Source organism: Astatotilapia calliptera, chromosome 10, assembly GCF_964374335.1.
Source record: "Astatotilapia calliptera chromosome 10, fAstCal68.1, whole genome shotgun sequence".
Lineage (NCBI taxonomy): Eukaryota > Metazoa > Chordata > Actinopteri > Cichliformes > Cichlidae > Astatotilapia > Astatotilapia calliptera.
This window is the reverse complement of record NC_137431.1, coordinates 27,742,289-27,766,154: the sequence shown is the minus strand read 5'-3', so window position 1 is coordinate 27,766,154 and position 23,866 is coordinate 27,742,289. Positions and strand designations below refer to the sequence as shown.

Genomic DNA, 23,866 nt, shown 5'->3' with positions numbered 1-23,866 from the left:
TTGCAGATTGGTTGTTAGTATTTAATTACAGGTGTAAACTGATACAAAAGCTTTACGTGCAGCACAAAGCACATATCAAGAACAGAACTGGATCCTGACAGATCATTTTATAAATGAATGCAGACTTCCTGACAGGCATTTAATTTCTGATGCTAAATTTAAGAGCGTTGCCTGGCTAAGGGTGAATTATGGCGATTTATTTATATTTAGATCTATATTTTATTTTCTATTCTTTTGCACTGTTGCCGTGCATTTGTAGCAAATATTTGTAGTAAATAGTTGCCGTGCATTTTGTTTGCACTTCCTAATGAAATGATTGACATTAGGTTAGGGGAAAAAACACAACTCTAAAATATTTATTTCTGATGCACATGTGAAATATTTTTCCACAAAACACTACCACCTGCACACTGTGCACTCTGCTGTTTGCACCAAAATACTCCACAGGCAACCGAAGCATGTCTGAAGTCAGGAAAACACCAGTTGAAAAGATCTGCTTGTGCTGGCCATTGTGCCACCAAGATAATAGCTTTTTAAGTATGCATCTGTTTTGCATTCAACTAGATCTGCAGATTTTTTTCCATGCTTCTCACAAAGAGGTGAGAAGAGCAAAGTGAAATTCAAATTTAACACCGACATGTTTTTCCGGAGGAAACTAAACACGTCGTCTTTCAGCTCTCCCTTCAGGGGTCGATCGTCACCCTCCATCTCACCCTCTCTGTTGCAACCCCAGCTTTGCATGAACCCTGTACACCTTCTCCTTTGTTACATCTGTAAACCACCTCTACATTCATTTTTTCCTACTCACACAAGATGAATCTTTTTTTTTTCCAATGGCAAAGCCTTTCACCAAACTTTCAGAGGGTGGTGGGGGGATAGGTTGTGGAAAGTTTATGTCATTTAATTAGTGAAGATAGAACTGTCTACTGTGTTACAGTCCAATTTCCCCTTTTATTCATTATAACATGCATAATTTTCTTTCAATGTCACTGCCACACCTCATGCATTAAACTTTTAGTTGCGGGTAAGAAAAAAGCAAATCTATTCCATTTAATTAGTAGGAATGGAACACTCTTCTCTAATCCGGTCCATTTTTCTGAATTAAGATGATGAGTTAGGCAGATGATACTCAGAAAAAAGGAAAAAAGGGAAAGTATAGCGCTGTTTAAATATCCATCAAATGCTGATTTCTAATTTATTACCAAGCTGAAGCACTTACACTGCACCTCCAGGTATTTCTGTGCCTGGAAGTCCTTGACTGCAGGGTGGTCGACGATGCAGATCACAGGTACGCCGTCATCCTCTTTGCTAACGGTGAACGTCAGTCGGCTGGTTACTGTGTACATCTTGTCGTAGGTCAGTTCAACTTTGGGCTTGCCTATGGTAAGAAAGAACAAAGACAAAACAAATAAAGGAGGTCAAATCAATTCACTCAGAGGGTTCTGGCAGGAACCATCTATCCAGTGGCACTGGGGTGTGGAACAGAAACTGCTGGGGCAGTAGTTGTACTGTGGGAGAAGCACCTCTAGGAAGCTCGCCTGGAAATCCAACCACAGCAGCCATACCAGGACTTTAGTTGGTTTGAGCAAACAGCGCCAAACACCGACTCGCTCTTTTGGTGTAAAAAGTTGGAGTTTGGTTTAAAGTAAAAACTGCACAGCTTGCTGTCCTAATCTTTTATGGACTCCTTGTATTCTGTAGGCTGGTTGATTTCCTGCTTGAGGGATCAATTGATTTTCAATGTATGCTTTGCCCACAAAGATCATATAAGGAAAACAGAGCTCCCAAGGCTTAGGCTACCATTGCAGAGAAAATGTCAATAATTTCTATATGCTTTTATTTGGGTAAATATTATCAAAACTTATTTTGGATTTCTTCCTTACTTCTGTCAGAGGTTTATTTTATGCATCCTTGATTCCTCTGGGAGTACGCTATAAAAAAGAAAGAAAGAGTATTTTGCTGAACAGTTTTACTTTACAAAATATCAATGATGGCAGCTTTGCACTCAAGGCTACCAGAGAAAAAAAACAACCAAGGTTTGAAATATTAAGGACTGACAAAGACAGCCATTGTTCGCCTGCAAGGGGAATGTCTTTCTTCCCCTGACCTTGCAAAATATTTACAGTGGGAGTGAGAAGCGTGTCCTTGAAAATGGTCCGATAAGGTGAATCAGCTAAAAATTGCCTGCTGTCAGGGGCTACTGTGCGACTGTGAATCACTCATTAGGCTTTATCAAGCCAGATTTATTGTGTGGCCACCTTTTGTACGGCACTGCCAGATCTGAAGCTCGCAAAGCGTCCCTCGTCTTATTACTGGCTGCTCTTTAATAGCACACAGACAAAATGTTCTCAAATGCAACGACGAGGACAGCTTCATTGGGCAAAATGAGGGACATAGATGCAGAGAATGCTGTACAGTAGAGTGACAAAGAAAGATTGATCCTTTTTATCCCTTTGTCCTACTTCCTCGCAGTCATTTGCACAAGCGTGTTTGTGTCCCATCAATAAAACAAACATCAGAGAAAGAGCCTGCAAAAAAGAAACGCCAGAAAAGGAGAAACTCTGTGCAAATATGAACGGCTGCATCCATCAATTCACATTTTAGCTGTAAAATATGTACTCGGTGCACATTCCACTCACTCTTCTGTAGCTCAGCCACTGGGGTGTTCCTGTCACTGTGGTGACAACTGTCTTTTTGGAAGCTGGGAAAGCAAACCTGTGTGATGTGGATGGTGTAAAGGAACAGGTTGTCATGAATAAATACCACTAGAGGCTTTAGATGTATGCAAGCACCTGAAATGGGAACCTGAAGGGGTCTGCTCAAATCAAAATGTCTTTTGAGATGCATGAAAGACTAGTGAAAAGATGTCTTCATTCAAGTCCTGGGTGTCTGAACCTTGTGCTTTACATTTGACAATTTATATCACAATAAAAATAATAACCCACAAAAGCTGTTCACAAAGGCAGGTACAAAGGTGTGGAAGTAGAAGATATATTTAGAATAAATGGTTTCTGAGATGATTAATGATCCGCCATCTTATTTCCTCCCCATCCTCCTTTTTACACCATCTGTCATTTCCAACACTCCAGAAAAGTCATTTCCTGACATTCTGCTCCTGGATTGGCACATCCAAGCCACTCTACCTTTTCCTGTGTGTATCATTCACTGTGTGCTATAGGAATGATATGCAGCTAACTTCAAGGCAGACTTCAAGACCAAGTTGTAGGCCTGGTAACCACAAACCATCGCAATGACATTGGCATATGTGAAAACCAAGTATGTGCTTGAAAGTTAGCATCATAGTATCGGCTTGCAGGGTTAGCTAGTCCAACAGTGCTAACAACTATAGCTCCTCAGTCTACTTAGGCCTACACTTGCTAATTAAGAGTATACAACTGAGCTCACTCTGATAAGTATTACCACATGAAATATGCTAAGAGAACCCAAAAGGTGTAGCTTTTAGCTAGGCAGAGAGCAGTATTCAGACAATGCGAGAAAGATATGTGGCCACTGAATCCCAGCAAGCCAGCTAAAAGCAGCATACTTTTTATTTTCCATGGTCAAATGCAATAATTCCAGCAGGTCCACATCTTCTCATGTTCAGTTTCTGTCCATCAAACTACACAAGCAACTGTCTAATGTAATTGTCTACTAGCATGCTATAAATTCCAGCCACTTAGCAGAGTTTATCCAAGAGGTGCGCATGACCAATAACTTTCTGAATAATTAGCTCTTTCTTCTTCTTTTGGCTACTCCCTTAGGTGTTACCATAGCAGATCATCTGCCTCCATTTCTCCTTATCGCTAGCTTCCTCTCCTGTCACACCATCCCCTCCTTCACTCAATCCATGAATCTTATCTGTGGTCTTCCACTGTTCCTCCTGCCTGGCAGTGCCATCCATTGTCCAGTATATCCACTATCTCTCTTTACATGTCCAAACCATCCCAGTATTGCCTCTCCAACTTTATCTCCAAACTACTCAACCTGCGTTTTCCCTCTGACTACCCATTTCTAATCTTGTCCCTCTTTGTCACTACAGATTAAAATTTTAACATCTTCAGCTCTGCCTCTTGTCTTTTTTTAGTTACACTGTCTCTAAGCTAGACATCATAGCAGGTCTCACTACCATCTTGTAAACCTTACCTTTCAATCTTGCTGCTATCTTCCCTCCCCGCACTCTCTTCTTCACCTCTCTTGTGCATTGTCTGTTGCTTTGGATAGTTGACCCCCAGGTATTTAAACTCAGCCACCTTCACTAACTCTTCACTGTTACACCAGAGTCCATCTCATTCACATTTCCTCTTATCTCTTTAGCATACCTCCGCCTTTCTCAGCTCTCTTCCACCTGCTCTGACTACGATGTTGTGGGCACATGTCATAGACCATGAAGACTCCTGCTTGTCCCTGTTAAGGACTACTCCTTCTACTACTCCTCCTCCTGCTACTATTAATAATAAATATAAATGCACTTTTTAAAGTACTTCACAACTGGGACGAAGACTTATACAACATTCATACACAGAAATGTCATATTTGGCCTCACATATGTATTTTTTGTGTGTTCTGTAGCCGAAGGTTCTATAACCTCAAAAGCCTGTTCTGGATTTAAAATGAGACCATGCAATCGTCAAAAGTGACCCCAATCAGACCAACTGCTTGAATAAAGACTTCCCAGATCACTAAATAAGCAGGAGCATGGGCATTGTCAGTGTGTGCTACTTTCAGCTGCTCCCTTATTCACAGGGGGTAGTTCTGCATGTTTGATTTGACAGATTTTTAGCCGGATGTCCTTCCTGATACAATCCCAAAGGAATTGATGTCTTCTTCCAGGACTGAGCCAGGGGTCTTTCACTTGTAAGGAAAATGTGTACCAAGGAGCCTCTATTTAGGTCTTTGTTAGTAATTAATAAAGTTTTTAAATTAATTCTGAATTTCGCTGGGAGCCACGGGAAGGGAAGAAAAGGGTTGAGGAGTGAACACTGGCTATTATTTAGTATATGGGCTGCTTTTTGAACCAAGTGAAGACAGGAGTGTAAGAGAAGACAAGGGAAGATTAAAGTGTGAACTAAAATGCTTTTATGATTGTGTAAACTGCTTGTTTTTATGTTGCTTTTATTATTCTACTGTGTACAGTGTCCTTGAGTATTCTGAAAGGCGCTTTCAAATAAATTATTATTATTAAAATGTCCAAGTTGCTGCCTGATAGTGTAGATTAGATTTTTTGCAATGTTCCTTGCATGAAGCAAACAAGACTGGATGAGCTTAGAAATGTAGGGTTTGAAGTTTAACTGCTGCAAAATCTAGCAGAGCCTGGTTATATCAGAGCAGATGCAGCATGCTCCCTCTGTTTTGAAGTCGTGCCCCTAAAGACCAGCACTGTCAAGGTCATGCTTTGTTAGCTTAGCGGCACAAATCTGTATATTTTACGTTTGTCCATGCTGCCTTGATGAATAAAAATGTATATGGAAGTAATTTGCCTCTGGTGATCTATTTTTAAATGCTGAGGTGACTGGGCCAGCAAGAGCAGTTTCACAACTCAGTGCCCTTTGCTATGGCTGTTATATAGAAGAAACCACAATGCCGCTAGATACCACTGAAAGTCGTGCTCACTATCGATCTAAATGTCATTTAAAGACAGCAGTTAATAAATATAAAGGATTTTTTATTAATCTTCTCTCTCAGCTATAAAAGCCCTTAACACGTAAAGAGTTCTCTGTATAGGAATATCACCTGTGTTAAACACTGAAAACATACAGAGACATAAATGTTGGAGCTGTGGCAGCAGAGATGAATGCCAGTGAAAGGCAGTGGAAGGTCAAATAAAAGCTGAAGAGGTATTTTAACTTTTTGCGGATTCAACCGTAAAACTCAAGTAGTCCTCTTTCCCTGCACGGACATACTTCATTTCTTGAACGTTTACTGTCTGACAGTATCCTTGTGGAAAAGAAATGAAGCAATGCAATGTTATATAGAATATATGTCTCTCCAATTCCATCACTTACTTTTCCCAAAATATCCTTTTATCCATTTGTCCAGTCTTCCTACTGGGGCAGAGCAGGGTAATTGAAATCACCCTGTGGTAGTCTCTTAACACTTGAGGCTAATGGCTGCTCTGGTCCCTGTCAGTCAATGAAGTGCCCTGCTGACTGTTTTTCTATCTGCTTTCTTCTCCTTAGTTTTAAATGAACAGGGAGGAATGACCTGCACGGCTAGGATTCCCTTTTTCTTACGATTTCCATTGTTGTGCAAGCTTAAAAAACTGGAGATATTAGTGTCAGGGCATATGATAATAAAACACTAAACAAGCAGGATAAGAGCAGGAATAAAGAAAAGGATAATGATGAGATAATAGGTCTGTGCATATTTGGAAAGATGGTAGGATTTAAATTGGCAAGCATGACAATTGCAACCTTTAAATGATATTTAAGAGAGTGTGATTATCCTTTAAGGTAATTATGTTAAATTCCGGAGACATTTAATTAGAAATAAGTCTTCTAGGCAAGGACAGCCAAAGGCAGTTTAAGTAATTCTACTCTAGTGCCATATCTCCAGCACCCTGGGCCATTCTTTTTCTTCTCATCTTTCATTTTCTTGCACTGCTTTGTCTTAAATAGTTCCAGCATCAGCAGAACAACCCCATGTTTCATTTACAGAATGATTCTTTGTGGCATCAACAAAACAAACAAACAAAAAGAAAGATCTTGATTTAATTTTGGGCATTTAAAGATTTCTTTGAACTTCCAGGGTGGAATAATTGCAGAGCATACAACAAGTTTGAAAAGTATAGATGAAGGTTCAAATATATACATACACTCAATTGAATCTTTTAAGAAGTGATGCTGAAGGTTCTACAGTGTCTTTTAACTAGACAAGGCCAAGACTGAGTAACTTCTCATTTATGACCATGATTGACTACAACAGGTAGTTTCTGTTTGTTAGCATAAAAATAATTTGTCTGACAGCACTGATGGGATGACCAACACTCAGAACAATGAGAACTAAAAAGGAGAATTGTAGAGGAAGAGACCAAGAAATCTCTCTTGGAGTCATTTCTAAGCAAGTGCAGTTTCCGGGAACATCAGTTCATTTCACGTAGCTACAAGTTATTCGGATGTGTAACCATTTTGCTAAGGTGTGGAAGGAGACCAAAACTGTCACACTTTAGAGGAAATTGTTCAAGAACAACCCAAAAACCCACCAAGACTTAAGCCTACGATAAACATAAACTACCATAAACTTGTGGAACACCGGCATCACTGTCCACAGTGAAGCAGGTTTCACATTGTCATGGACTGAAAAGCTGCCAACCGAGAAAGAAACCCGGGTTCCAGAATCAGCAACTTCAGACCTTACTGAAATTGGCAGCTGCTAACATAGACGAACTAAATGCCTTCTGGAGAAATATTTTATGGTCATCGGGACAAAGATTGAGCTATTTGGCCACAATGATAAGGAGAACACATGAACCTTTCTAACCTAAGAACATTGTACCAGCTGTTAAGCACGGTGGTGGTGGTGGTGGTATCATCATGCTCTGGGACTGTTTTTCTGTCAGTGGTATTAGCACAATGCACAAAGTGGACAGAATAATTAAGGAGGACTATCTCCAAATTCTTCAGATTAAACGGTAGACAGTTGAAACTTGGACACAACTGGGCGTTCCAACAAGACAATGACCTCAGACATGCATCAAAACGTTTTGAATGGATAAAGCAGGCAGACATTAAACTGTTGGAATAGCCTTCCCAAAGCCCCGACATCAACCCAAAAGAAAATTTTTGGACTACATTTATATGACAGATTGGTATCGATTCTGTCAAGAAGAGTGGTAAATCACTTGGCCAGAAGCATCTGGTTGAGGTGCAACTTGCTAAGGGGAATTTAACCAGATATTAATGGGGATGTATCTATATATTTGAGTCTATATATTCCCCTCTCGCCCCTGCGTGCAGTCTGCCCTTCAAGCTCAGGTCCTCTACCAGAGGCCTGGGAGCTTGAGGGTCCTGCGTAGTATATTAGCTGTTCCCAGGACTGCGCTCTTCTGGACAGAGATCTCCGATGTTGTTCCCGGGATCTGCTGGAGCCACTCGCCTAGTTTGGGAGTTACCACATCTAGCGCTCCGATTACCACTGGGACCACTGTTATCTTCACCCTCCACATTTTCTCAAGCTCTTCTCTGAGTCCTTGATATTTCTCGAGCTTCTCGTGTTCCTTCTTCCTGATGTTGCTGTCATTTGGAACAGCTACATCTATCACTACGGCCGTCTTCTTCTGTTTGTCTACCACCACTATGTCCGGTTGGTTAGCCACCACCAGTTTGTCCGTCTGTATCTGGAAGTCCCACAGGATCTTAGCTCGGTCTCCCATTTTGACCTCAGGACTTCCAGGGCATATTCGGCACAGATGTTTCTGTATACTACGCTGGCCACTTGGTTATGGCATCAGGGGCATCTTAACACGGCCTGCACCTGAGGCTGGCTATCTATCTATCTATCTATCTATCTATCTATCTATCTATCTATCTATCTATCTATCTATCTATCTATCTATCTATCTATCTATACTTGTAATCTTGTATGCATTACAAAAAGTCCAAAATAAAGTCAACTTGTATACCCAATTCTTGCTTTTAAAGTCATTAAAGATTTATGTTGCACAATCATCCCATCCTGTAAAAAAAAAGGGTTAAAAAAAGTCCAAAATTACCACGGCACCCATGCTCATAACGAGTGTATATAAACTTTGACCACACCTGTACGTACAATAATAAAGGATGGTTTATCTGGGAGAACTTGCAACCGTTGAGGCTGCTTCAGCTAGTAGCACCTTTTCACCTATGGCAAAAATTGATAAAAGCAAACAGCATGCTCCAAACGTAGTGTTGTGACAAGTGAGCTATTAAGTACACCTGTATTTTGTGCTACTGCGAAAAATTGTATCTAGCAGTTGTAGAGCTTCACAGAGTGCTGACCCTATTCTGTAAATGTCAATCCATTCCCAACAAGTGTGAGAAAACAACATGTCTGCGGGGTTGAAGGGCGTTTAGCATTACACAAATAATTTTTCTGTCATTCCACAAAACAAACAAATGGGCATTGTTTGAGAGCTCAGTTAAAGAGGCTGGGAATACTCGGTGGAAGCAAACAATGACACAGCACAGTGTGTTAAATAAAAAGAAAATGCTGAATGGGAATGGATTTTGTATGCAGAGCCTGGCAAGCTCCTATTTAAATGAGTTACTGGAAACCCTGAATCAGTATTTCACTGTGACTAACAGCCACAGTGGTCACTAGTTTCACTTTCTCCATTTACAAAAGTAAGTATGCTGGAAAAAACCATTAGTCTTTGTACTTTAATGCACTTTAATGCACTTAAGTAACAGTGCTTTCTGGATAAATGCATTTCTTAAATATCATTAAGTAATATGTGTAAGTTTAGGAAAACTGTAATCTATTCATGGTGGTGCTAACTGTATTTCTCAACAATAATATCACATGAAATACATTTTAATGTATGTGCATCTGTTCAGAAAAAACAGTTTAAATTACAATTTAGGTTCATTTTTATGGCAACTTTTGTGATATCAATGACTAAAAGACCATCGGCTCTGGCTATTCAATGCCTAAAGAATTTGCCGTTCTTGCCATACTGAACATAATGAGTCTTTTTGTGATGTTAGAAGCCAGCTGCAAGCCAATCCCTGATCTTGTTACAATGGAACATTCTTCGATTTGAGCTGGCCACTGAAGGTTTTATGCGCCTCGGTGCGGAGGTGAACCTGCTCCGGGCTTTTAGAACAGCTTCTGATTCGGACCTTTGTTTCAAAGTCTTTACAAAGCTTACTGTCTGGGCTCTGAGGTGGAGCTGCTTGGCAGGAGGCCTGTTCAACCCCTGAGCTCTGCACCGAGTTCTAAAGCGCAGCTACCTTTGATGAAGGCATGCAGGTTGTCAGGATGCCAACAGGCCTCAGCCATTACTGCAAATGCAAATTGCTCTAATGGAATCTATTCAAAGTCGCAGCAGAGCTCCATTTAAAAAGTAACACCATTAATATGCGCTCAAAGGAAAAAGTGTGCCTATAAATGGAATTATATAAAAATAAAATAATTTTTAGAATCTATTTGTCAAGTCATTTCTTAAATGCCAAACAGTGCAGTCCTCCTGGCTTCAGTAGCAGTATTAATATATTCACCCATCACTCACTGATCTTGCTTCTGCTTTTAAAGCTTGTTTTTTGCCATGAAGAACTCAAGTCAAAGAAAAATGTGATCAGAGTACTGCAAGTCAAGAACATGTTTGCTGTGGTCTGATTTTAGCTTTGACCTTGTGCAAACGTTTCAGCCAAACCTTAGCTTAATATGATTCCAAATAAAATGTGTGAATTCTTTAAAACATAAAGAGGGCAAAAATACTGATATGTAACAATGTATCCAAATTATTCGTTTGTGTATTCACAGAATCTTGCAGTATGCTGCTCACTAAATACAAAACGATGGGGTTTCCAAATATGTGGCCACTTATTTTCTCTAAAGGATAATGACAAAAAGGCCGGCTCTGTAGAGGACAAAAAGGAAATTTTAAGCTATTTAACTTCATTTGGATTTTAACAGGTGAATAGAATTGTGGGTTTAGTTTGAATTCTAAAAATTGGTTGGTACATAGGCAGGATTATGAATATGATCTTTGAAATTTTGATGTTTGAAAGAAAATGTGTTTTTATTTATTCATTTATTTTTACACACATGAGTTAATGGATAGTTGTACATATATTTATTTGTGTTACAGTTTTTCTCAGTCGCTTTGGTGCTTTTCTCAGATCAAAATGAAAATTCTCAAAAGCATTAGTGCAATCTCCACAACCTTTAGTCATTTGTGCACATCATAGTAGCAATTTCTCCTTCCTCTGAACAAATTGCAAATGCTCTTGGACATGTATCAGTTGCTTTCATACAATTCTCTGCCCTCGACAACATTATCATTTGCTTATGTCATGTCAGTCAAAATGAACTATACTTTTGGATGCTAAATAGTCGTTCCCAATAAAACCAATAGTCTTTATTTCATTGCTTGAGTCATTACATACAAAATTGTTGAACTAGTTTTCAAATGCCGTCAAGCAAATGTTATTTTTTCCTGTCCCCGAAATTGAACAATTTCTCTCATGCCATAGTCCCTGAGAATGACAGGGGTGGAGGTCAACTCAACAAGTATGTTGTTGTTTGGGATAATGTCCCTTTTCACTACTCACATCTGGTCAGACAGTGGTTTGCAGCACATGACAGAATGCCTGTTGAATATCTCCCTCCCTACTCCCCATTCCTTAATCCGATAGAGGAGTTTTTGTCTGCCTGGAGGTGGAAGGTTTATTCACATGCACAAATGGCCCTGCTAGCAGCCATGGATGCAGCATGTGACGACATCACAGCAGAGTCATGCAGAGGGTGGATTCGCCACTCCAGGAGATACTTTCCTCGCTGCATTGCAAGGGATGATATCCGTTGTGATGTAGATGAGAATATGTGACCAGACAGACAGGGACGTCTGAATGTGCCAGAATGATTTACGTATGTTCAGTTACAATATGTACTGTTATATTGTTCACATTGTGCACCGCTCTACCAAAAGGGTGTTTCTCATGTTTATTCTAAATATGTGACTGTAGAGTATTTTTCTTTTGCACAATGTTGTAGAATTACAAACATCCTACACAGTAAAAATGTGAAACATATGTATTCAGTGTCTTGTACTCATTTACTTCCATAACTACAGGAATGTTTAACTTTACTGTAGATTTTACTGTACATGGCTGTGCAAAAAGTGTATAGTGCTGTCTTGAGCATTTTCAGGACGTGTCACCGAGTTCTGACCTTTTTTTGCACTGGAAGACACTGAGAGAATACTGTACACTGTCATAATGAAAACATTACAAAGCCATTTGATTATCTTGTTCATCAAGATGGTGTCAAGACTTCTCATTTTGATGACACTGACAGTTTCCTTGACATGAATACTGGATTATCAATTTTGAGCAAGTGACCTGCTTTTGCAGGTTATCCACTAGGTTTAGCAGTTTGCACTAATTGTTTTGAGAAATACACAAACTACTGTGGAAATGTTAATAGTGATGTGAGAAAAGCCCCAAAGCGACTGAGAAAAACTGTAAGAGAGGAAAGGTCTTGACTGTTGGATGGGATTTTCTCAAAGTCAGTGCCTAGAGTACCTGGAAGCTCTTTATCTCCTTTCATCCATCTGATGATGGCAGCAGGCTTACTGCTCATGGCAGTGCAGGTCATCTCTGTCTCGTTGCCCTCGCTCAGGACCTCATCCCGGGCCTCAATGATGGGGTTACCTGGAGGAACTATGACAGGACACACAAACAGAACTGTGTAAACACTGAGGCAATGCAGTACACCCTAAAAACCACAAGCTAAGAAGAAAACAGGACTGATATTAGAAGGCTTTTCTTTTAAAATTAGAATTAGAAAAGTGCAAAAATCTAATTCAGGAATTATCATTTGCAATACTGTGAACATGTTGGATGTCGTTTAAATAACTCATATTTTGCAGTTATTTATTCAATATATACTCACCAGCCACTTTATTAGATACAACTGTTCAACTAATAGCCAGCCAATCACACGACAGCATTTAGGCATGTAGACATGATTGGAATAACCTGCTGAGGTCCAAAGCAAACATCAGCATGGCATGGTTGCTGGTGTTTTAAAATCTACCAGATTTACTGGAATTTCTCTGCACAACGACCTCCAAGGGAACCAGAGAATGGTTCGTAAAAGATCAAATATCCAGCGAGTGGCAGTTCTCTGGGCCATTTTGTTGTCATAGGTCAGAGGACAACGGCCAGATTGCTTCAAGCTGACAGGAAAGCAAACGTAACTCAAACAACCACTTACTCGTAGCAACCACCTGTAGCAGATGGGCTACAGCAGCAGACACACTGGATGGCACACTAGGGGTCCTTTAGGGCCAGCTGACCATCATTTAAACACCACAGCCTACCTAAGTACTGTTGCTGTTCCATGTCCACGCCTTTATGACCATAGTGTGCCCATTTTCTGATGGCTGCTGATGGCTGCTTCTACCAGAATAACACGCCGTGTCACTAAATTCAAATCAACTCATGTTTCCTCCACAGTCAGTAGATCTCAGTCCAACAGAGCACGGCTGAGGTGAGGTGGAGCAGGAGATTTACATCATGGAAACGACAGCAACTGTGCGATGCTATCATGACAATATGGAACAAAGTTGCTGAGGAGTGTTTCCACCACTGAATAATTAAGACGGCTCTGAAGGCAAAATGGGTCCAACACAGTACTAGCAAGGTGTATCTAATGAAGTGGCCACTAAGTGTTTTTACAGTTACAGATGACAAATATTTTAAAAATCTGACAATCACAAACTTGAAACACTGAAAACATAAGACAATAAACACAAAGTTTAAAAAATGCATGTTGATGTCATATTATTATGTTCATATTTATCAGCTATTATCACAACAGCATTTATAGAGCAATATTGTTCAGTTATAGTTAAAAGTCCCAAGATTTGTTTCCAAAATATCCTAGTAAAGGTATGCCTACTTATAAAGTTGGGCTAGTCTCTAAATTTAAGGAAAACTGTGAAAATATTATTGAAAAAGTTATATTTTGTTTATTATTTGAACACCTTTCTCACTAAGCTCACCATAAAAAGCCTAAAACAATCTCACATCTCACACATCTATACAAATACATTAATGTGTTAAGACCTTGTGTAGACTAATTGCTGTTTAACTCACTTAATTCTAACAATAACACTGAGCGTTTGTCTGCACATGTATGTATATGTTTGTGCGCTTTGTTACTTAGCACTGTGATTTCAGCGTAGGCCTCCTGCGGGGGGTCTGTGTACAGCTGGCAAACATATCGACCCTCGTCTGACAGCGAGACATTAGACAGTGACACCCGCAGCTCGTTGTCTGAGAAGTTCACGAGCTGAAAGCGAGAGTCTTTCAGTGCTGAAAGAGAAAAAACACACACACACACACACCACTTTATATTATTATTATTATAATATATTCAAAAATGTAGACGTCTGCTTTATATGACTTTATGAAGTTAGTATTGTTCATGCAATTTAAAAGGGAAGTTGCATTCATGCTGCTGTTTGTCATTATTCAGGATTTAGTATTATAAAGGTATGTGATCCCATACTCCTTTAAGTGTGATTTGACCAGTAGTCTTCAAATGAGGCTTATAGCTAATAATGAGACATATTATTAGCTCGTGATTATTGTTACATGTTAAAAAAAGGATTTGCAGCATCCAATAGAGCAGGGTGTGAGACAAACATCCTGTTATTTCATTAAAGAAACAACAACATTAGATCATAATGTAAAATGTGCATTTTATTTCTTTTTGGCCTCAAAAGAATCTGTGTATAAAGCACAAAATACATCAAACTGTCCACTGCCTTAGGTCAACTCCACTAGAGCTGTAACTTCTTCCTGTGAAGAGCCACGACAGCAGACCATCTGCCTCCACCTCACTTTATCTCTAGCATCCTCTTGTGTTACATCGACCTTCTGCATTTCCTTCTTCACTACATCCACTCTGTGCTCTTCTTGTTTTCCTCCTTCCTGGCAGCTCCACCTCCAACATCCTTTCTCCAGTGTATCCACTATCCTTCCTCTGCACATGTTCAAATCATCTCCGTTTCCCCTCTCTAACTTTATTCCCAAACTGCTCAACCTGAGCTGTGCTTCTGATGGACTCCTTACTAATCTCCAATGACAATCTTTAGACTTTCAGCTCTCCATCTTCACCTCCTGTGCCATCACCAAACCATACATCACAGTAAGACTCACTAACATCTTGTAAACCTTCCCTTTCACTCTTGCTACTTTTCATCTGCACCCACTCCACTCTGCCTGCACTCTTTCTCACCTCTCTTGAGCATCGTCCATCGCTTTAGATGGTTGACCCCAGGTATTTAAACTCATCCAGCTTCACTGATATACTAAATTCTAATGCTCTCCATTCGGGTCACTCCCAACAAAAATCTGGGCCTATAAAATTCTGCCACCTCCAGCTTTGTTAGCACCACCATCTCCAACTTATACCTCCAGTTTTTAAATACAGACTCAAACATGACAATTTAAGTGTGCTCCTTATGACAAATAGCAAGTGAGAAAGACTACTTACTATTTTAACTTTCTATAGCTTTTTGTCCATCATAAGCATGAGAAAAAAACATTATTAAAGAAGCCATTCATTTTTAATTTTACTTTACAAAAACAATACTGTAATAAAAACGACAGGACTTTGGCGTTTTCTGTTTCTTTTTCCTTTGTTAAGGCAGTAGGCGTAAATCTGGTAAAAAAAACATTTTAGAAATTTGAATTTATTTATATGGACAAATACGAGCCAGCCATTGTTGTTTTCACAACCTCAAACTGTACTCAAAGAGCTTTCACATGGGTAAAAAAACCCCTCAATATAATTAGTCAACAATCAATCACGGAGCTAAGTGTGCAACTCTGTAAAGCACTTTGTTACTCGCTTCTATTCAATCCAAAATGCAGTTTTGTTCACACATACTGTGGCTGTTAACAGCGTTGTTTGCATTAACACAAGCCTCATCCTTGGCCGTCCTTCAGTGAGCCTACACAGCAATTGAGAGCAGTTCCATAAATCCTGTCTCTTCTTCATCTGTAGTCACTTTCATCTTGCCTAACCTTGTTTGCCCACCTACCTAAGCACACTCTATCAGCTCTAATGTAGAATGACAACATGTGGTTAAGATGAAAGCCTACCCATACCCATCCCCTCTTCGATGTGCTGATAAACTCTGCTCTGACTGACAGCAACTCCAGGTTCTCTGCACTCTGCACTCTCTTAGATCTGTGTACTCATCCTCTGGCACTCTTTTTTTCTAACAGCTTAAAGTATTAAACACGGAGACTTCTGACACAAAACACCTCAAAACAGACATGAATAGACAGAAGAACCTCTGGGGTCCATTATAATTTTACACGGCTTCCGCGGCCATACGTTATCAGGATTTAAAGCTGAGAGGCATTGTAGACATGCAAAAAGCAAGAGGCTAAAACTGATTTTGTGCATCATTATTTGCATCAGATAGATTTAAAATAATATCACCAGGCTGACTAGAAAAAAAATCTGCATCCAAATATGCATCTGTGCTCTTCTTTGGCCGAAAAAGAAAGCCTAAAAACGCTGGCCATGATGTTGGATGATCTGAACAAGAGATCACTAAGATGCTGCTGTTATCCCGGTACTTCTCTTAGTCTTTGATTATTCTGCCAGAAAATCCTGCTCACAACACTACAACAAATTGCTAAGAAGCAGTGCAAACAATCCAGAAAAGATTTAATGATGCTGTGTTAAAGTGTGGCATACAAGAAAGTTATTTTCCATAAAAGCTCTTATTTCATCTGAATACATATTCCTCACCTTTTCCAAAGAGAAAGAAAAAAAAAAAAACAGGCAACTTATATGCTTGGTTCCATTAGCGCAGCTATTAGTTTCTTTTGTCTAACTACAATGAAACCCTTATTCTAGGAGATGAATAATGTGCCCCTAATTAGTGTTGCTCATTCAAACGCCTTGTTAGCCCTCATTAAAATGAGAGGTCAGCATCTAATCCTAATGATTTAATTGAATTAAATGTTCCCAGATTCAAACACACCCATGCTACAATACAGAGATGCAAAGAAGAAAAAAAACACCTGGAAAGGCTCTAATAAGCAAAACTGTTACTGACGAGACATGTTCTTCCTTTTTAAAGAAGCGACTTTTGTATTAACAGCCAATGTTTTGTGTTTCAAAGAAAAGGATAGTCAGTGTAATCCAGCATGCAAATATTTATGGCACTGTAATGTATCTCACTGAGGAAACACAACAATTTATTTGTTAAAGGAGCTTAGAATAATCCAAAAAACCTGTAAAAAGGTTTCTGGAGGTCACTAAAAAACAAAATAGAATTTGAAGAAGTGTTAAATCTTAAGAGGATATAAAACACAACATCATCAGTATAAACCTGGATTTTGCTGTATGGAGGAGCAGTAGTTCAATGTCCAAATGACAACAGAGTGGCTCTCATTTTTCTTAGAAACTAAAATTAGGTAAAAAAGAAAAAATCTGCTAATTCGTTGTTTTTACATTTATCAGGCCCCAATCAGCCCAAATATCAAAGAGAAATTAAAAATGCATGCCGTGGAAGAGTTCGGGTCTTAGGACGTTAATGTTAAACTCGTTGGGGGGCTGCTCAGATGGATCAGTCTTACCCACACGTGATGTTATTTTCTGTGATTACACGTGTAGGACATAGGAGAAAAAAATGCAAACAAATCAATTTTGTCAATCTTTATACTGGCTGCAAACTGTAGCTCAAATCGTAGAAAGAGGGTCAGAAAGCACAACACCAATCCATCTGACCAAATAAGAGGTGCTAGTAATTAGCCATGAAACAAAAACACATCATCAGAAAATGTTATATATCCTGCAACGACACAATAAAACCCAGCCATAAACATATATGCCTGGGTTCAGAAATGCACCATCAAGCAACCCAAGCTTAGCTAAAACCCTAAACATCTTATGCTGTGGATACTTTGAAACATCCATAAATTAATGAAAAATCTGGTGCGTCAACAATTTAAAAAACCCGTGCCAATCAGATATAATCCATTCCATAAAAGCATTTCTCAAAGATCTCTTAATCCTCTTATGTGTCACTTCTAACTAAGGCGTTGCCGTGTAAGCATGAACTGAATAAATACTTTCTAAAAAATAATGAAAAGAAAAATGGAGGCACTTTGGCAAGGACAGCTCCCCATGCTCAAGGTTTGGGACAACAATACTGCAGGCTCAAAGAGATGCAAGGGCATATGACGGAGAACAGCCTGGTTAACACAGCAGGGCTGAACACAGTGGTACATTTCAGGAAAAAAAACATAAGACAAGGCAAGCCAAGAAACGCTGCAGACGGTCCTTTTATTGTAACATCACAGCAAACTGGAATACATATTTCACTTTTCTTTGTGTACCAGGCAGAAAAGAGAGTGACCTTTTATCTTCATGCTCTTTTTGTCCCGTTCTCCTTCTCTTGTTCTATCATATCTGATAGCATAGCAGGGACATCACAGATGCCCGACAAAGGTAATTGATAGTCAGGTCTTTGGATAAGAGATGTCTGTCCAGACCCTGAAAGGCTGTAAATTATCTGATGTATCTGTTTTTGCAGTTTATGGTGATTGAGCTAATTTAAAAGCAGTGATAAGATTGTACAGTAGAGCTGTCCTGAAGTTTAGCCAAGGAGACTTTAAGAGGAAGCTGACTTTCCACCTCCCTCTTAAGAGTCGCTGAGTGCAGTGCCACTGGGCATGCTAATTAGAGCTAACTAACAGCATGGTGGCTTTAATGAATCCCATTCATTAGTATGTTGTCACCACTTTAAGTTTATTTTATAGCAATATGAAAAACTAGGCTATTGTCTTCTGACTTGGCCTGTGGGGACGGCAGCCAATATGTTGGGGCTTCTGGTATAAACTGACATCCTGTTCAATTAGCCGGCCAGATTTAGAAATCTAAACGAGTGAAATATTTGTACCAATTTCAGTCAATCATCACTGATGACCCTAAACTTAGGCTATAAGAACACAAATAAAGTACATCATCATTCTAATGGACACATATCAAAAAATGATTTTTTTAGCAGGATGTGAACTCGGTACAAATGTGAAACGGTACAAAACTAAACTGGGAAATTCTAATGACCATTCACACGGGGAAACACAGGGAGAGTCGCACAGCTATGAGGGAGGACACGACACATAACTGAGGGAGATGCGGACATAAATACACAGAAGGATCATGAGGGAAGCGAGAACACACGGGGAGCACAGCTGACACGAATAACCATGATGAGACAGTGGAAGAGCAAACACAAGATGAAACACACTGACGGGAGACTATCAGAGTAAAACAGGAAGTACACAGAGACGCAGACTGGAGGGAGAGAGAGGACACGACGAGCTGGGGAACGTAGATAAACAAGACGGAATAAAACACAAGGGGGGGGAACGATGCACATGAGCTCACAGCACCGACACACAGAGGGCAAAGACACAAGGGGGAAACTGCTAAATAACCAAGGAACTAAACAGGATAACTAGAATATAGAATAAACTTAAGACTAACAAAGTGAACTTATACATAAATCATAATACAAATACAAAATGACACAAACACAGGAAAATGCAAAACACTGTCGAATGACCCGGGACAAAAATGGCTCACATGCACCGATGTCTTCAAGGTCAACTTAATGGGTGAAAATGGACAAAAAGCCTTATTGCTTAGAAACTATGACTCCTACAAGCATGATGTGTACTGTCAACACATAGAAAATACCATATATGTGTATTTAAAATATCATGCCACAATTGACCTTTGACCTCTTCTTTGCGGTCAAATCAGATCAAACTTGAATAAAACACATTTTATCTTTAAAACTATGCTTAAAACTCGACTGACTTTCTTTATAAAGGCAATAATTAGTAAATGATCCTGGTATATGGGGATTCTAAATATCACATTTAGTGAAACCCAAATATCATGTCACATTTGACCTCTGACCTCCATTTCACATCTGGCTTTCTTTCGAAAAAAAAATTGGTATATCTTTAAAGTATATGTTTTTGGTGTTTTTTAAACCTAATAAGGAGTTAAATCTTTCCTGCACGCAACCAGTCTCCTCAATTCCAAATGACGGATATCACTTGGTGTACAAACTAACAACAAGAAGTAACCAGAAACCTCATAGCACCACTTCTCATTAGAGATCATGTTTACATTACTGTTAGTGGGATCCCCTCTCCACTCCGCATAAAGGGAAACTAGTAAAAAGAAAGAGCAGTGTAAATGGTGAGTGCTAAAGCAATAAACAATGCTGCATCGGTGCAATGTAAAGGCAAAATTGATAGATTTATAGGTAGGTGAACTGAGCAGTCTTTGAGGGAGCCAAATTGATAGGTCGCCCCCGAAATCACTCTTCTCCAAACTGCTATTTAAAAACGCTTTTGTAACTCCCCACCACATAGCGAAGCAAAACACCACTCTTCAGCTGTACTTTGGATTTTGTCGTCATCTTTTACGGTGCAGACACAGGCTTTGCTTCGTGGATGCCGTGCAGAGGAGGAATAATTAGAATAACTTTCAACCTACATGTGGAACACGAGTACTGGAAGATAGAGTTGAAAAAGTCTGAGCTTGTTTCATAATGTCCGTATAAGACCCCATACTGCTGAAACTCATATTACCATTCAGCACTTATACTTTCTAAGTGCTAAATGTACTGTGCCATACATGCACAGTACATTTAGCACTTATTTTAACCTGAACAAGACAAAGTGCCTTTCAAATGCCTCTCATACGCTGATGGTGATGGAGAACTTGATGTTATTCAAGGACATATGGGAAGGGATTTCGAATGTTTTTACAATGCGTCATCGTCTTAACTGTTGTTGCCACAAAAGTTGACTTTTCAAGAAAACATATGCATGTGATGAAGCTAACCACTGACGCTTTTCTGGGGTTTTGTTTTCAGGCTGAAACACCAGGCAGGGATTTTCAGTAGATTTTGTTCTGGATACTGATCACAAACCTGCCCTTTTTCTATGCAGGGATGAATATACATTTAAAGGCAAGCTTCTTGTACAATCAGAAGAATCGGTAAGCTGAGGAATGGTCTGACCTAAGACCCCTGCTGTGATATTCTTTGGATCTGTCTTGTTTTCTGGTTTTGAATTTGCTGGTGAGTAATTTGAGCTGGGATTCTGCAGAGGTTTTATGATTACTGCAAGATTTTATAGTTCTTATTTCTGTGTTTGTTGTATTTTTGGGTTCCTGCTTTGATTTCTGTGTTCTAATAGACCGCAAGCTTCATTTGCTGTGACATACTTGAGCCTTTGATTTCTGTTTTACCTTACAGTTATTCTAATGACGAGTTCCACTTTGCATCCTGTGTTTTGGTCCATGGTTTGGTATCTGTTAGTAGTAGCTCAAGTTCCCTCCATGTCTATCTATGATTGTGTTTGTCCTTCAGTGTTTCCTTGACTCATATTCAGTGTATTTCCTGTTGGATTGTTTACATACATCATGCCTGTATCCAACTTTTCATTTTTGCTTTATTTTGAAGGTTTGCTGTGAGTCTCCCCGGATTGTCTTCACCTGTGTGTGATTACTCTCTCCTGTGTCTCATTACCCTCCCGTTGGGCATTACATCTAATCAGCCCTCTTCTCCTTACTCTTTGTCACAGTGTCTGTGCACAGTGTTTGTTCCCTGTTTCCAGCCCTGCGTTATTCCTCGCTCCTTTTTGAATTATTGTTTATTCACCTTCTGGACTTTGTTATTTTGGACTTTCTGCTATAGCCTAGATTAAAGGCTCAACCTTTGTGGATGAGAGTTGGCCTCCTGAGTCCTGCATCTTGCACTCCTCATATTGTGACACCTACAGTGTAAAGTGATGAATGGACTCTGGTGACCTCAGAGTCTGTTTTGCTGCTATATCTCTATTGTCTACTTGCATGTACAGAAACATAAACAGCCATAGGCAAAGAATTGCTAATATGTGCATTTACATTGTTAACAACTGAACCATGACACTAGCTTTTGAGATGGTTATCTTCAGTTATTAAAACGTAAAAAATTCATGTTTTATATTTATTACAAACAACCAGCAAATTATATTCAAATAGGGGAAAAGTGAAAAAAGTCTGTAAAAGGTCATCCCTCACGCAGCCGTGATCTCTGCTTTCTGCTACGCTTCAATGCAAAGATAAAATTAGAGTGGATGAGACTTAAAGAAACTTTAATACAAAGCAGTAGAAGACTGGGCTGTACATATCTTCTGCTGCCTCTTTCTCCCCTCTTCACCTCTGCTGACTGCGTGATTTTAATTCATCTTGCTTTTTCTTTCCCCTCTCTTGATTAATCTTCATTCTTTTGCTGCATTTCATTTGAATAGTTTTTCTTCTCCAGCCTTTGCCGAGGATGACTCCCATCCAGAGAGAGCGGGAGATGATGAGTGTGCCTCGCCTAAGTGGCTGCAATCAATTGTGATTAGTGGCTGCTGCTACTTTTTGAGAGGAGCACATCAAAGTTTTATTATTGGGTGTCAGAGTGGGCGAGACGGGGTGGGGCGGGGGTAATTACACTCTTATACCCAGCCTCCTCACCACTCTAGGAGGTGAAGTCCATGCTTTCTAGCTTTTGTCACCACCTAAATCCAGTCTATTACTTCAGTCATTGTTAACAGTCATAGTCTCGCTGTGACGCCGCTGACCTTATTCTTATTTTCAGTTTACTAATATATTTATGCTTTTAAATTCATTGGTATCGTCTTTTCTTTACCTCAAAATCATGTAAAGCAGCGGTCCCCAACCCCCGGGCCACGGACCGGTACCGGTCCGTGAGTCATTTGGTACCAGGCCGCGAGAGTGAGACTCGGGTGTGAAATGTATGGTTTTCATGGTTTTTATCGGTTTTTAGCGTTATTTTGTTATCGTTTTATCGTTAACTCGGTTTTCCTGGGTCTTTTCACGTGTGTTATGAATAAATCGTATTTTTTTCGTTACCGGTACTAGTTTTATGTTGTTATATTTATCCGCGACACCTTAAAGGCCGGTCCGTGTAAATATTGTCGGGCACAAACCGGTCCGTGGCGCTGATGTAAAGAACTTTAGTAACGTCTGCTTTTAGAGGACGCTGCTTTTCAGTGGCACTAAAATATTTCTTCCCATCAAGCTAAAAATTCCAGCTCTGTTCCCGTTTATAACACTCTTCTTTATATCTGTTTACACAAACCACAGTTTTATTTATGCTAAAAAGTTAAATACTTAGCCGGCAGTTATTTGCTAGCATACCTAAAGATTGAAACATTATGTTTATTATTAACAAAAAAGAAACACAGTTTGGTCCATTAATATTTGGATAGAGACACCTTTTTTTTAATCATTTTGGTTCTGTACATTAGCACAATTTTTTTTAAATGAAATAAGTTGAATGGCAGACTTTCAGCTTTAATTAAGTGGGTTAAATTGTGAGCATTTTTTAAACACAATCCCTTCATTTGAGGCGCTCAAAAGTAATTGGATAAATGAAATAACTGAAAATAAAATGTTAATTTCTAATACTTAGCTGAAAACCCTTTACTGCCAATGACAGCCTGAAGTCTTGAACGCATGGACATTACCAGATGCTGGGTTTCCTCCTTTGTAATGCTCTGACAGGCCTTTACTGCAGTGGCTTTTAGTTACTGTTTGTTTGTGGGCCTTTCCGTCCAGAGTTTAATCTTCAACAAGTGAAATGCATGCTCAGTTGGGTTAAGATCAGGTGACCAACAGGTGACCATTCAAGATTATTCCACTTCTTTGCTTTGATAAGATCCTGGGTTGCTTTGGCTGTATGTTTTTGGGTCATTGTCTATCTGCATGTAGCAGGATTTGAACAGACAGTATGTCTCTGAACACCTCCGACTTCAGTCGGCTGCTTCTGTCCTGAGTCCCATCATCAATAAACACTAGTGTCCCAGCCATGCACGCCCAAGCCATTGCATGTGTTTTACACATGATGCGGTATGTTTTGGATCATGAGCTGTTCCACAGCTTCTCTGTACTTTTTTTCTTGCCATCATTCTGGTAGATGTTGGTTTCTTCTGTCCAAAGAATGTTTTTCCAGAACAGTGCTAAAAACATCCATCTAAAAAAGCCAGCAGCAAGTCCAATCTAACGTTTCTATTCTTGAGCCTTATGAGTGGCTCGCATTGTGCAGTGAACCCTC

The 23,866-nt window shown here is 39.5% G+C and overlaps 1 protein-coding gene across 6 annotated transcripts in view; it reads right to left on the bottom strand.

Annotated features, from left to right (window-relative positions):
* Positions 1–23,866, bottom strand: part of cadm1a (cell adhesion molecule 1a) — a 465,861-nt gene that overhangs the window by 84,284 nt on the left and 357,711 nt on the right. For all 6 annotated transcript variants that reach the window (XM_026182491.2, XM_026182490.2, XM_080307311.1 and 3 more), the window contains 3 exons: positions 13,866–14,018; positions 12,222–12,359; positions 1,220–1,378 (listed from right to left, as the gene is read on the bottom strand). In XM_026182491.2, coding sequence (XP_026038276.1) covers positions 1,220–1,378; positions 12,222–12,359; positions 13,866–14,018 — 450 coding nt within the window. The remainder of the gene's footprint in view (positions 1–1,219; positions 1,379–12,221; positions 12,360–13,865; positions 14,019–23,866) is intronic.